Raw genomic sequence first — 14,262 nt, 5'->3', positions numbered from 1 at the left:
TTGCAGGAAAGAGGAAAATCCTAATAGTGACAACAGTTCTGCGAAGGAAATGTAAACGTTCCACATTATGGCTGATAAAGCTTTATGAAGCAAAGATTCCAAATTTATATTTAACACAACCCATTTTGGATGCTTCGTCTGATAGGCATGATTTCATGCATCTCCTTGGTGTCTGTATTATTCTGTTAAACCGTTAGATAATTTTTCTTGATTATCTGAATACAACTTCTTGTGATTGTGCAGATTTTACAAGATCAAGACCTCGAAATCTGGAGTCTACGGGGAATCTAAGAGATGAGGGACTTAGTAGAGCTCATGAAGGCTTCCCAAGAGAAATTAATGAAATCCGACCTGTTGCCTCTCTTGAGGAATATGCCATTCTCAACAGCACTTCTAGTGATTGGTTTTCTGGCAGGTGGTCTTGCAAGGGTGGTGATTGGAAGAGAAATGACGAATCTGGTCATGATAGATCTTCAAAGAAAAAGATTGTCCTCAATCATGGGTACCCTCTTTGTCAAATGCCGAAGTGTGGGGATGACGATCCTCGATGGCACCGAAGGGATGATTTGTACTATCCTTCACGAACTAGAAAGCTTGAACTACCACCTTGGGCCTTCTCTTTGTCAGAAGACAACAGCGATACTAGCAATGACATCGATAGAAACACAGCTTCACGCCAATTGAAGCCTCCAATTCCTCGTGGTGTAAAAGGAACGAGCCTCCCAGTGGTTCGGATAAATGCCTGCGTAGTTAGGGATCACGGTTCAGTTGAATCTCACTCAAAACTGAAGGGAGATCGACACAGCCAAAGGTCTGTTAGGTCACACAGCTATAGGAGTTCATCTGTAGAGGGGTCTTCTTCTCATTCGAAGAAGTCTTCTGAACTCGACTTTCAAAGTCTCCACAAGTGCAGGACCGTCCTTAGCATACCCAAAGATCATGTTTGTACTGTTGATGAACTGGCATTAGATCTTGGTGATTGGTATTATCTGGATGGTGCCGGCCATGAACATGGTCCATCATCTTATTCAGAGTTGCAACATTTAGCTGCTAGAGGTACTATTATGCAAAATAGCAGTGTATTTAGGAAGGTTGATAATACATGGATTCCAGTTGCTGTGTCTGAAGCTGCCAATTCAAGAGAGGAAGTGGTGCACAGAGATGGTGATTCTACTGCTGCTTCCGACCAGATGGCCAGGTCATCTTGTTCTTTCCATGACTTGCACCCTCAATTTATTGGCTACATGCGTGGTAAGCTGCATGAGCTTGTCATGAAATCCTACAAAAACCGAGAATTCGCTGCATCTATAAATGAGGTTCTGGATCCATGGATTACTGAAAAACAGGCGAAGCTGGAAATGGATAAACACTTTGCATTTAATTCCTCAATCACTAAGAGTTCTGGCATTCTTGCTCATGGTTTGAAATCAGGTATGATATCCATTATTAGTGTGGCATGTCTTTTTCTTTTTCCATCTTTGCCGTGAAATGCGAATGTTCATTCAAATAAGTGGTTTCTTGTGCTTTCCCTCCCTCGATCCCTCCCTCTCTCTCTCTCTCTCTATTTTTTTATTACTTTTTTTTCTCGAGGAAATGCATGATCTATGCTTTGTTTCAAAATTAATGTCCAAGTGGCCTTGTGTTAATTGTTTACTACGGAAACTATATTTTCCGCTGTTTTATGACATCATATTTCTTTCCTCTTTTTTCTTTTTCCTTTTTTGACCAAAGGCCTAGCCCGCTACTACTTATTTACCTTTTTTTTTGTGGGTCAGGGTCTACTGGGCCCATTATACTGTTTCCAGCCCCCAAATATAACATGGGTCAGCCCAATCGAGGCTTGAAATTGGACTTGATTGTTGAAGTCCGGGCCTTTTTTAACATTTTAAGTGGGCCTGGATTCCTTTTCATTTCATCCCTTGAGCCTTTTGGATTGGCCCAGTTGAGTACATCCCTGACTGGAAGGGTAAGGGTCAAAAAGTCTGCTACTTTGGCCCAGCATGTTCAATAAGTTGAGTTCTCAGCTTCTGTGATGTCATTTCAAGAATTGGTGTTTATTTTGAAAGTTAAGTTTTCTCTTTAGACTTTCAAAACTTTCTAGTTCAGATACTTAATTTCTTGTCTGTCAACTTGTTTTCACATCAAAGCTTTGAAGCTCGGTGGATTTCTTTTTTTTCAATGATTTTTTAGATACTTGCATGCAACATATAAAAAACAGGTGTTTCTTTTGACCATTTTTCTTCATGTGGTTGGATTGTAATGGAGTTGGGTTTGACTTGAGAACTTTTCATGAGTTTCAATTGTTATCAACTCTCCAGGAAACTTTTGTGCATGAATGCTGGCCAGTGCTTTCTTCAGTGTGTTTTTTTTTCTCTGTGCCTTTTAGTGATATTTTACTTCTGCATCTTGATACAGATGACAATTATCGAGCTGGAAAAAGAGCTCGCTTGTTGTTTGATGAGAGTGATGGAGATTCCGAAATGGAAGGGAAGGGTGATCCTTCCTTTGATGACCTATGTGGTGAAGTTACCTTTGTTGATGGTAATTCTGCAAGTCCTGACGTAGGGAACAAGAACTGGGGTCTATTAAATGGTCATATACTAGCAAGGGTCTTCCACTTTATTCGGTCTGACATGAAGTCACTCGTTTCTTCTGCTGCTACTTGTAAACGCTGGAATTTGGCAGCCAAGTTCTACAGGAATTTATGCACTCAAGTTGATCTGTCATCTGTTGGTCCCATCTGTACTGATTCTATGTTTCGAAATATCATGGTTGGTTAGCTTCTCAGGTTTTTCTTTTCTACTGTTCTTTAAACCGCTTACTTCAATCTAATACAGATGTTCATTAATTCCACTCTGCAGGATGGTTATGACAGGAAAAGGTTAATTTCTCTTACATTAACTGGCTGCTCAAATGTTAGTGCTTCTGTACTTGAAGAAATACTCCACCTTTTTCCTTGCATATGTTCACTTGACATCCGAGGATGCAGTCAGTTCAAAGAACTACTGCCCAAATTTCAGAATGTGAAGTGGAGAAAGAGTTCTTTATACGACTACATGAATTCTGAGGAATCATATCCAAAAATAAAGAGTCTCAAGCAGATAACTAATGATGAGTCTACGTTGGGGGATCGAAAGGATTCTTCTAGTCATCCATTCAGGCAAGGTGTTTACAAGCGAGCTAAGCCATTTGATGCTCGAAAATCCTCAGAAGTTATGTCTAGAGATGCACAGATGAAGCGGTGGTTGCATAGGAAATCTGAGAATGGATACAGAAAGATGGAAAAGTTTATTGCGGTCAGTTTGAAGGACATCATGAAGGAGAACACATTTGAATTTTTCATTACTAAAGTACTACATTTTTCCATTTCTTTTCTGGAGATAATTTCATATATTCTTTCAGTGAACATTCTATATTTCTGTGTGCCCTCATCAGCTTTGTTTTTCATTCCCCAGGTTGCTCAAATTGAAGATAGGATGAGAAATGGTTATTACATTCGTCATGGCTTGGGTTCTGTCAAGGACGACATCAGCCGGATGTGCCGAGATGCAATTAAGTGAGAACAGTTTATTTCTACAATCTTATTACTGACTTATGGCTTAAACTTTGACCTGGAGGCCACAATTTCCAAGTGGAACTTCCTATCCACAGGGATAAGAGCGCCTGCATCAACGCGGGCTTTTCCCTAATCATGACCCAAATACTTCGTATATATAGTCGAATTATTTGAATATGTTTAAAGCTGTCCGTTAGACTTGACCATTTTAGTGTCTTTTTTAATATTTTTCATTTGAGTGGATGATCTCGGTTTATCAAAATATAGTTTGCTATATTTGGGTGTTACATGTTGAATGACATACTAATGCAGAGCAGTGTCATATTTTGGTTGACTTAGCCTTTTTAATGTTTTCATCATTTGTATGGATGATCTTTTATCTCATGCGCACAGCATTTCTAGGTTTATCAAACTATATTATTTTGATGTTAATTTGACAAATTACATACTAATGCAGAGCAAAAAACCGCGGCAATGCTAAAGAGATGAAGCACATCATTATGTTATTCATCCGGTTGGCTAAGAACTTGGAGGGGAGTCCAGAACTACCAAATGAAAGAGACGAGATGGTCAAGAGTAGTTCAGAATCTGGATTTTATTCATCCACGCCCAGATACAAAAAGAAGCAAAACAAAGTGTTAGAAAAGAAGGGCATGAATAGGACCAACAGCACTTCCTATTTCAATGGTGGAACAGATTCACTTGACCGCGAAATTAAGAAGAGTCTGTCGAAACTGAAGAAAAGACAAGTGTGTTCTGATAGTGAGACATCTGACGACCATGAAAATGATTTTTGGGAAGAAGATGATAGAGGTGAAGGTGAGACTACTGCGTCGGATACCGAAAGTGACTTGGACATTCGTTCAGGAAGTGGAGCAGGGGACATTAAAGGAAATATGTATTCCATGGTGGATGACTCCTCCGATTCTATTAGTGACGATCGTGAATGGGGTGCTCGCATGACAAAAGCAAGCCTTGTTCCCCCTGTCACTAGGAAGTATGAGGTCATTGACAGTTATCTTGTCATAGCAGATGAGGACGAAGTAAAGCGGAAGATGCGGGTTGCTTTGCCTGATGATTATTCTGAAAAATTGCTTGCACAAAAAAGTGGTCTGGAGGAATCTGATATGGAAATCCCTGAGGTGAAGGAATACAAACCTAGAAAATTGCTTGGAGTAGAAGTCTTGGAACAAGAAGTGTATGGGATAGACCCTTACACGCATAATCTTCTTCTAGACTCTATGCCAGAGGAACCAGAATGGCTGCTTGGGGATAAACATAAGTTCATTGAAGAGGTATTTGAAGGAATAGTTGTCCTTCTCTCTTTTTTTTTGCTTAATTTGTTTGCTTGTCACATGATTGAAGTTTTTCATTTATTAATTCTTTGTAAGGTGCTTTTGCGTGCTTTGAACAAGCAAGTTCGGCACTTTACTGGTTCTGGAAACACTCCTATGGTATATCGTTTACGTCCTGTTGTCGAAGAAGTCCTGAAGAATGCGGAGGATGAGGGTGATAGACGCATTATGAGATTGTGTCAGTCTATCTTGAAAGCTATGCAGAGTCGTCCTGATGACAATTATGTTGCTTATAGAAAGGTGCATTTTCACTGTAAACATATCTAACAGGACTGCTCATGCCTGCTAATCATCTCATCCATCTATTTGAAGTTTGCTGACCCTTCTTCTTTGTTGCACTTTGTATTAGGGGCTTGGAGTCGTTTGCAACAAAGAAGGTGGCTTTGGTACAGATGATTTTGTTGTTGAGTTCTTGGGAGAGGTATTTATAATTATACCTATTCATTTCTAGCCATCTGAAATAAATTTGCCATATTCTCATTAATCATTGACAGTGAGAATTTAGATATGTTACCTTCTCCTTTTTTGTGAAGATCTAATAGGTAATGGACTCAGTTCTGTAGAATTACATGCTAGTTAACGTGATACTACAAAAATAGGTTAAAAAGTTCACCCGTGGTTACTTGGTTCAAAGTAGATATTTAAGGGCTTTGTTTCCAAATATGAATCTTCTACTTGTGCAAACACCTTTATGACCAAGTTCTGCTTATTTGGTGTTTGCAAGCTCTAATGCTCTCATATTTATGCATTACCTTTGTTGCTGAAAAGTGAAAACATGCTATACATTAAACATAAGCCTCGGTATGTTATCTGATATTTGTCTGCTAGGTCTCATAACCCTGAGTGATCATACAACACTTCTTAAGCACCTCTTATCCACTGCTTTTATTTGCTAGTCTATTAATTTCCCACTGCTTAGTAGATTTTTCAGAACTATATCTTCATAGTTTATTGGGCCATGGATCTTGAAGTGGACCCTTTAATTTTCTATTTTCTTTACATTGTTAGGTTTATCCAGCGTGGAAATGGTTTGAAAAGCAGGATGGAATTAGATCTTTGCAAAAGAATAACCAAGATCCAGCACCTGAATTCTACAACATTTATCTTGAAAGGCCAAAGGTGATTTCTCTTGGGAGCGCTGCAACGGGGACCCAAAATATGGGACCAAGGGGTGGGACTAGTGATGTGTCCCTCCCTTATTGGATAATGAGTTGGCAATGAGTTGACATGGTCAACTCATTATCCAGTAGGGAATGGACACATCACCTGTCCCACCCATTGGTCCCATATTTTGGGTCCTTGGAGCATTAATCTTCTCTTGGTTACAACCATCTCAAATTATTATGTGCTGCGAACTTATAATGATATGCTTAACTCATGCCATATTTTTGTGTAATAGGGTGACCGTGATGGATATGATCTCGTTGTTGTTGATGCTATGCACAAGGCAAACTATGCAAGCAGAATCTGTCACTCTTGCCGACCAAATTGTGAAGCAAAGTAAGCTGCATACTCTTCCTCTCTTCTTTCTGAGGAGGGATTCAACTTCCATTTTGAATGGCTTAATCAATTGTGTTGCAAAAGCACTATGATGCTTTCACTTGCTCTCTGTTTTCATACTAATACTTTGGAACTGTTGATTGGCAGGAGAATCTAGAATATATTATTTTTTCATATATTTTTATATTGTAGTTCTGTTTCTAGCATTTCAGTAAGCACTTCAGAAAATGTAATTTTAGCATTTGATATTTTCAATTTGTATCTAGTAAATGCTCAACACAACATCAGTACATGCCATCTATAATATTCTTTTTTTCTCGTCTTTGCCATTGGATTCATTAGCTTGCATTTCTATGTTCCTTGAGATATCACTGGATTTATCAATGCAATTGTTGTTTTTTTAAAAGCTTTTTAAAGGAAATTGATTTTGAATTTTAAAAATGTGGTTCAGACTTCTTTAGTCCACCCTTCATCTCCTGAAGAATGATGCGTGCTGAATTTCTTCATGTAGGTCTGAGATGGATGGTAGAGTTGCATGAATATTGAATCAACATTGTCAGTCAGTCATAAGCTCTATTATTTCTCTTTTGTTTTAGCAGTAAGATCTGTGGACAAGCTATCTATTTTTATGGTGTAAAAAAATTGTTTTTATTTATCAATTAAATGGGGTTAATCAATGTTTTTATGGATTGGGCAACGAGAAGTGTGAACTTGACCAACAATTCTTTGAAAAAGTGGATTTTATAAAATGATGATGAGGAACTTATTTCTTCCTCCTGAAGGTGCCATTTGCTATTCTGCCGTGTCCACTTGATTTTTTGATAGTTCTCCTATGTGCATAATTAGATATGTTACCTTCTCCTTTTTTGTGAAGATCTAATAGGTAATGGACTCAGTTCTGTAGAATTACATGCTAGTTAACGTGATACTACAAAAATAGGTTAAAAAGTTCACCCGTGGTTACTTGGTTCAAAGTAGATATTTAAGGGCTTTGTTTCCAAATATGAATCTTCTACTTGTGCAAACACCTTTATGACCAAGTTCTGCTTATTTGGTGTTTGCAAGCTCTAATGCTCTCATATTTATGCATTACCTTTGTTGCTGAAAAGTGAAAACATGCTATACATTAAACATAAGCCTCGGTATGTTATCTGATATTTGTCTGCTAGGTCTCATAACCCTGAGTGATCATACAACACTTCTTAAGCACCTCTTATCCACTGCTTTTATTTGCTAGTCTATTAATTTCCCACTGCTTAGTAGATTTTTCAGAACTATATCTTCATAGTTTATTGGGCCATGGATCTTGAAGTGGACCCTTTAATTTTCTATTTTCTTTACATTGTTAGGTTTATCCAGCGTGGAAATGGTTTGAAAAGCAGGATGGAATTAGATCTTTGCAAAAGAATAACCAAGATCCAGCACCTGAATTCTACAACATTTATCTTGAAAGGCCAAAGGTGATTTCTCTTGGGAGCGCTGCAACGGGGACCCAAAATATGGGACCAAGGGGTGGGACTAGTGATGTGTCCCTCCCTTATTGGATAATGAGTTGGCAATGAGTTGACATGGTCAACTCATTATCCAGTAGGGAATGGACACATCACCTGTCCCACCCATTGGTCCCATATTTTGGGTCCTTGGAGCATTAATCTTCTCTTGGTTACAACCATCTCAAATTATTATGTGCTGCGAACTTATAATGATATGCTTAACTCATGCCATATTTTTGTGTAATAGGGTGACCGTGATGGATATGATCTCGTTGTTGTTGATGCTATGCACAAGGCAAACTATGCAAGCAGAATCTGTCACTCTTGCCGACCAAATTGTGAAGCAAAGTAAGCTGCATACTCTTCCTCTCTTCTTTCTGAGGAGGGATTCAACTTCCATTTTGAATGGCTTAATCAATTGTGTTGCAAAAGCACTATGATGCTTTCACTTGCTCTCTGTTTTCATACTAATACTTTGGAACTGTTGATTGGCAGGAGAATCTAGAATATATTATTTTTTCATATATTTTTATATTGTAGTTCTGTTTCTAGCATTTCAGTAAGCACTTCAGAAAATGTAATTTTAGCATTTGATATTTTCAATTTGTATCTAGTAAATGCTCAACACAACATCAGTACATGCCATCTATAATATTCTTTTTTTCTCGTCTTTGCCATTGGATTCATTAGCTTGCATTTCTATGTTCCTTGAGATATCACTGGATTTATCAATGCAATTGTTGTTTTTTTAAAAGCTTTTTAAAGGAAATTGATTTTGAATTTTAAAAATGTGGTTCAGACTTCTTTAGTCCACCCTTCATCTCCTGAAGAATGATGCGTGCTGAATTTCTTCATGTAGGTCTGAGATGGATGGTAGAGTTGCATGAATATTGAATCAACATTGTCAGTCAGTCATAAGCTCTATTATTTCTCTTTTGTTTTAGCAGTAAGATCTGTGGACAAGCTATCTATTTTTATGGTGTAAAAAAATTGTTTTTATTTATCAATTAAATGGGGTTAATCAATGTTTTTATGGATTGGGCAACGAGAAGTGTGAACTTGACCAACAATTCTTTGAAAAAGTGGATTTTATAAAATGATGATGAGGAACTTATTTCTTCCTCCTGAAGGTGCCATTTGCTATTCTGCCGTGTCCACTTGATTTTTTGATAGTTCTCCTATGTGCATAATCTTATAGAGTTTTCTCAGATAATTTTTAGCACTCTTTTCTTTCTTTCTTTCCTTTGGCTGTTAGAAATATTCTCAATATCAGGAGAAATAAGATACTATTATGTTATGTGAAACTTTAGATTCAATTGAAGGTATAGCGATCTAGGTAGAGAGCTGCAAAGCATGTTCCCCCTGAATCACAGAACATCCTCGTTGCTTCATCCATTTTACTTAATTTTACTTGATTATTAAAATGTTAACTTACCATCGTTTTCATTTCAAATCATCATGAGCTGATTATGACTTCATTGTATATTATTCACAAAAGTGTTTTGTTAATCTAAGTTTACTCCTTTAATCTTAATCAATTTCCCTTTTTATTTTTCAATAGAGTAACGGCTGTTGATGGTCAGTACCAGATTGGAATTTATACTGTACGACCTATTGGCTATGGTGAAGAGGTCACTTTTGATTATAACTCTGTAACAGAGGTGCGGCTCTTGTGCAAGTCATTTTTAAGTTTTAACTTGCTGAAGAAGATAAATTGTTTGCTAATATTTCGTTGTCTGGTAACTGCAGAGTAAGGAAGAGTATGAGGCATCAGTTTGTTTATGTGGCAGCCAAATTTGCAGGGGCAGCTATCTGAACTTGACTGGTGAAGATGCATTTCATAAGGTAGATTTGCTAATGCTAATATATCCTTTCCTTTTGTATTTTTTATATTTCTGAATTATACTTTGGGCTTGCTACTAATTATCTTGCCGTGACTAAAAAAGTTTTGAGGTGTTTGACTCGCTTGTGCCACACAATATTTTATGGTGTTGGTGATTATAATCTCCTTCCTTGCAATATTGCTCTTTTATCCCTGCAGTCTACTATTATTTGTGCCCTCACCTCGTTCTCTTAGTTCCTGATTATTATTATAATTATATCTCAGGTGTTGAAGGAGTGTCATGGGATATTGGACCGTCATAAACTGATGCTGGAGGCTTGTGAAGCCAACTTCGTTTCAGAAGAGGACTATATTGACTTGGGAAAGGCTGGCCTCGGCACGTGTTTGCTTTCTGGACTTCCTGATTGGCTGGTTGCCTACTCAGCCCGTCTGGTAGTTGTTCAAACTCTTTTCTTAATTCTTTATTCTTTATTGTTATGTATTTACTAGCATGCTGATGATCAATGATTAAAACAAATGAAGGTGAGGTTTATAAATTTGGAGAGAACAAAGCTTCCTGAGGCGATTCTAAAGCATAACATGGAAGAAAAGAGGAAATATCTTGCAGAAATTTGTATTGAGGATGAAAGAAGTGAATCAGAAGTGCAGGTATTTGCTGTCTTTGCAAACTCCCTCTGAATATCATTATATACCTTCTTAGAATCTTGAAGAACTAACTTCTCTTTGAAATGTGTTAAGGCTGAGGGTGTATACAATTCAAGGCTTCAGAATATGGCACTTACTCTTGACAAGGTGTTTTTTCTCTCTTTGCCTCATCTTTTATATTTCTGTATTGGATTGCCTAGAATTATCATAGAAGTGGGCTATCTCTATGCTAAAGCTAAATTCATGATACCTGCATGTTGTCATAACTATAAGGGAAGCAACAGCATAGACTGCAGATACCTTTAAGTCATTTTTGCAATTTTTTATGATTGGAATTTGGACGTGCCCTTTTTTTTACTGTCAGTTGCTTTGAATCTGGGGTCCATTGACTTGGACATGGAACAAAATGGGCAAGAACTGTGTGGATCAAATATTTTACTGACCTTGGTTGGAGTACAGGACAGGCCTGGGGTAGGATTGCTTCACACTATAATGTGGCGTGGTGAATGGATTTGGTAGGCCTTCCTTGGGAGGTGTGGCAATTAGGGTATTTTTTGATCATTTATTAAGGAAGGGAAAAGATAGATGGGGGACCCCCTATGGTGGCTTCTGTTGGAAGCTTCACACCCAACAATCATCAATCACAGGCTATTATCAAATGTCAGTCATTTGATTCAACTAAAGAAAATAAATAAATAATATAATGGTGTACATTTATAAGCCAGCAAACTAACATGAAACAAAAGTAAACCTCCAATTATATGTCAAGTAGAATTTCGGACAAATTTATTTTGGCTGATGCTCAGGTTTGGTGTGAGAGCTGTTATCATCCTGGTTATTTTTTGGCTTCAAATGTATAGTTAGCCATATTTCAGAAAATTCAAGTTTTAAATTTTAGATAAGAATGTTATGATTGAAACAATATATTGTATCATTTTTTCATCACTTTTTCAGTTGCCTCTGATATATTTGTGGAAGATTAGAGTAGTTACTTTGATTTTGATTTTACCCTTTAGCAATTTGTTTGCATAAACTGTTTCTGAACACATGGTGCAGGTAAGGTATGTCATGAGGCGTGTATTCGGGGACCCTAAGCAAGCTCCACCACCATTAGAGAAGCTCAGTTCTGAAGACTTAGTTTTTGTTCTTTGGAAAGGCAAGGGCTCACTGGTAGAGGAGCTTCTTCAGTCGATGGCCCCTCATATGGAAGTGAACCTACTAAATGATCTAAAGTCCAAGATTCGTGCCCATGATCCATCAGATTCTGACACTGGCCACAGTGAATTACGCAAGTCTTTATTATGGTGAGATCCTGCTGCTTAATGACATTTCAGAGTAATGGGTAGTGATACCCAATTGGGTGGGGTTCTTCATGGCCCGTGGATATTTACGCCTGCTTTCTTTAGCTTCCCTACTTAGATTTGTTTTCTTCTTTGTCTTCAGGTTGAGGGATGAGCTGAGAAACCTTCCATGTACATCAAAGTGCCGGCATGATGCCGCTGCTGACTTGATCCATATATATGCCTACACGAAATGCTTTTACAAAATCAGGGTAAGTTAACTATGCCAAATATACTAAAGTAGCACGTACTATAGTCGGCATGGGTGCATAAAAAATTTAGATACTAGTTTCTATTTAGGCAGGGTCATGGCTTTTGGGAGCTATTGCTAAAAAGGATTTCATGGAGTTAAAACCAAATATTTAAGTTAGAGAGCTTTGTTCTTGTATAGCTGGATTTTCTGTTGGAAATATAGTTGAGTTTTCTCCTGGCGATTTGTTCTTCTGATTCTTCTTTGACATAATTTATAATTGCTATAAACCTTTGGTTAGTACATAATTTGATTGTAAAATAAATATTCTACTGCTTGCACAAGTGAAATACTTATCCAAACGTCACTTACCTGATCATTGCATTGTGATGTTATTACTTAGTTGATAATGATGTTTTTCATAGAATTGTTTCTCCACTACCATCTTTTATAAACAATTATACTCTTCCATCTTAAAAGGTTTTAATTTCCAAGACCTTTCACACGTTGGCTTCTGTGCAAAATTTCATGCAGAACTGGATTGAATGCTAGAATAGTTAAGGCAGTAGTATTTTCCCTTTACACTCAATTTTGACTAACTTTTACGTACAGGAGTACAAGACTGTTACATCTCCCCCTGTTTACATTAGTCCTCTCGACCTTGGTCCCAAGTATGCTGATAAGATGGGCCCAGGCTTCCAAGAATATTGCAAGACTTACGGCGAAAACTATTGTTTAGGCCAGCTCATTTATTGGCATAGTCAGACCAATGCAGACCCTGATTGTAGATTAACAAGAGCTAGGAAGGGTTGCTTGTCACTCCCCGATGTTTCCTCCTTTTATGGGAAGTCTCAGAAGCCAGTGCATGAACGCGTCTATGATTCAAGAACGTTGAGATTCATGATGGCCAGAATGGTGAGTCCGTCTCAATTTTTTTATTTATGATTATAGTTGAATTTGCAAAAAGGATGGTTAAAATACCTTGTCCTTTAGTAAAACTGGTTTCAATTTGTTAGATAGATGATTCTAAAAGAGTGCTGCTGCGGGGACCCAAAATATGGGACCAAGGGAGGGGACAGGTGAGGTGTCCCCTCCCTATTGCATAATGAGTTGGCATGAGTTAGCATGGCCAACTCATTATGCAATAGGGAGGGGACACCTCACATGTCCCCTCCCTTTGTCTCATATTTTGGGTCCTTAAATCATTTTCCATTCTAAAAGTATCTCAATAGAAAGTAGTTTGACTTAAGTATTAGCGCTTGTTTCAAGTGTGTTTCGGTGTACGTTAAAAGGCATATTTAGTATTTCATCAAATACTACCTAGAATTATTTAGAACAACAAGAAAATTCAAATATAGAATTCTATTCGCTTACTTGTAAGAAAGGTTGATCATCATAAAAATCTGCACCATCAGTTAATACGCTTATCATTCATCAAATAGAAATATAGGTATTTTTTTATATCATTCAATAGTTCCCCTGGACAATGGTTTACTTGACATGAATGGCACCATAAAGAATTATCAACATTGAAGCTCCAATCTGAAACTACTTATGAGCTAGTAATGTGCTTAATTTGCTTCTAGTACAATAAGAATCAGTGTACGTATCTGAATTCTGAAATATTTAAAACATATTTTGTTTAATAGGAGAAACAACCTCAGAGACCGTGGCCCAAGGACCGGATATGGGTGTTCAAGAATGATCGAAGATTCATTGGGAGTCCGATGTTGGACGCTGTGATAGATAAGTGTCCTTTGGACAAGGAGATGTTGCATTGGCTCAAGACCAGGCATAATGTATACAATGGTTTGTGGGATGAGTGATCAATAAAACATTCTCTTTGGCGAATCCACACGCCTATTTCAGTCTCGTGGGAGTTCATGACCAGGCTAGCTCTCATTGCCTTTACGCAGAGATCCCCTGTTTTGAACTGTGGGGGAGTCTGGTATAATTATTTGTAGAACAGCAGCGTTGACCCGGTCCGTCTCCTTGTACAGATCCCATCATTGTAATTTGTATTCATTAGTTGGCCGTAGAGAGATCATTGGTTTTAAAGGGAAGATTATAGCTAGTCTTTCTAGGGTTTAGTTCTTCATGATGTCTAAGGTTGTTTTTTTTCTGTACAATCTATAATTCATCTGGTTAGATGGTTGTAATCATATTCAGGTTTCTTCTTATTGAGGGTTGTCCAATTCCGAGCTCGTAGAAGATTATCCTTCCATAAATTATTGCCTGTAACCTCAGATTTCTCAGAGAAAAAAACCCTCAGCTTCCTTCTTGGGTGTATGCGCGTGAAATTTTTGTTCAGAATGAGTTCATATAGCTTTCTCATTAAAT

At 37.7% G+C, this 14,262-nt stretch overlaps 1 protein-coding gene across 3 annotated transcripts in view; it reads left to right on the top strand.

Annotated features, from left to right (window-relative positions):
* LOC109845553 (histone-lysine N-methyltransferase ATXR3-like) overlaps positions 1-14,211 on the top strand; it is a 19,979-nt gene extending 5,768 nt beyond the window's left edge. Inside the window, exons 5-21 of one of the 3 annotated variants that reach the window (XM_020414816.1) lie at positions 2,416-2,771; positions 2,862-3,296; positions 3,456-3,556; positions 4,014-4,851; positions 4,948-5,151; positions 5,261-5,332; positions 5,920-6,030; positions 6,311-6,411; positions 9,466-9,565; positions 9,654-9,749; positions 10,012-10,179; positions 10,270-10,395; positions 10,486-10,539; positions 11,449-11,696; positions 11,836-11,944; positions 12,535-12,837; positions 13,572-14,211. In XM_020414816.1, the coding sequence (XP_020270405.1) occupies positions 2,416-2,771; positions 2,862-3,296; positions 3,456-3,556; positions 4,014-4,851; positions 4,948-5,151; positions 5,261-5,332; positions 5,920-6,030; positions 6,311-6,411; positions 9,466-9,565; positions 9,654-9,749; positions 10,012-10,179; positions 10,270-10,395; positions 10,486-10,539; positions 11,449-11,696; positions 11,836-11,944; positions 12,535-12,837; positions 13,572-13,748 (3,599 nt within the window). In that variant the 3' untranslated portion in view covers positions 13,749-14,211. Of the gene's footprint in view, positions 1-2,415; positions 2,772-2,861; positions 3,351-3,455; positions 3,557-4,013; positions 4,852-4,947; positions 5,152-5,260; positions 5,333-5,919; positions 6,031-6,310; positions 6,412-6,922; positions 6,982-9,465; positions 9,566-9,653; positions 9,750-10,011; positions 10,180-10,269; positions 10,396-10,485; positions 10,540-11,448; positions 11,697-11,835; positions 11,945-12,534; positions 12,838-13,571 lie in introns of those variants that run through there. The other 2 variants (XM_020414815.1, XM_020414817.1) reach the window with 2 other exon arrangements.

This window comes from Asparagus officinalis, chromosome 6, assembly GCF_001876935.1.
Source record: "Asparagus officinalis chromosome 6, Aspof.V1, whole genome shotgun sequence".
In the NCBI taxonomy this organism is placed as follows: Eukaryota; Viridiplantae; Streptophyta; class Magnoliopsida; order Asparagales; family Asparagaceae; genus Asparagus; species Asparagus officinalis.
The sequence above is the reverse complement of the archived record's forward strand: the minus strand, read 5'-3'. Positions and strand labels throughout refer to the sequence as shown.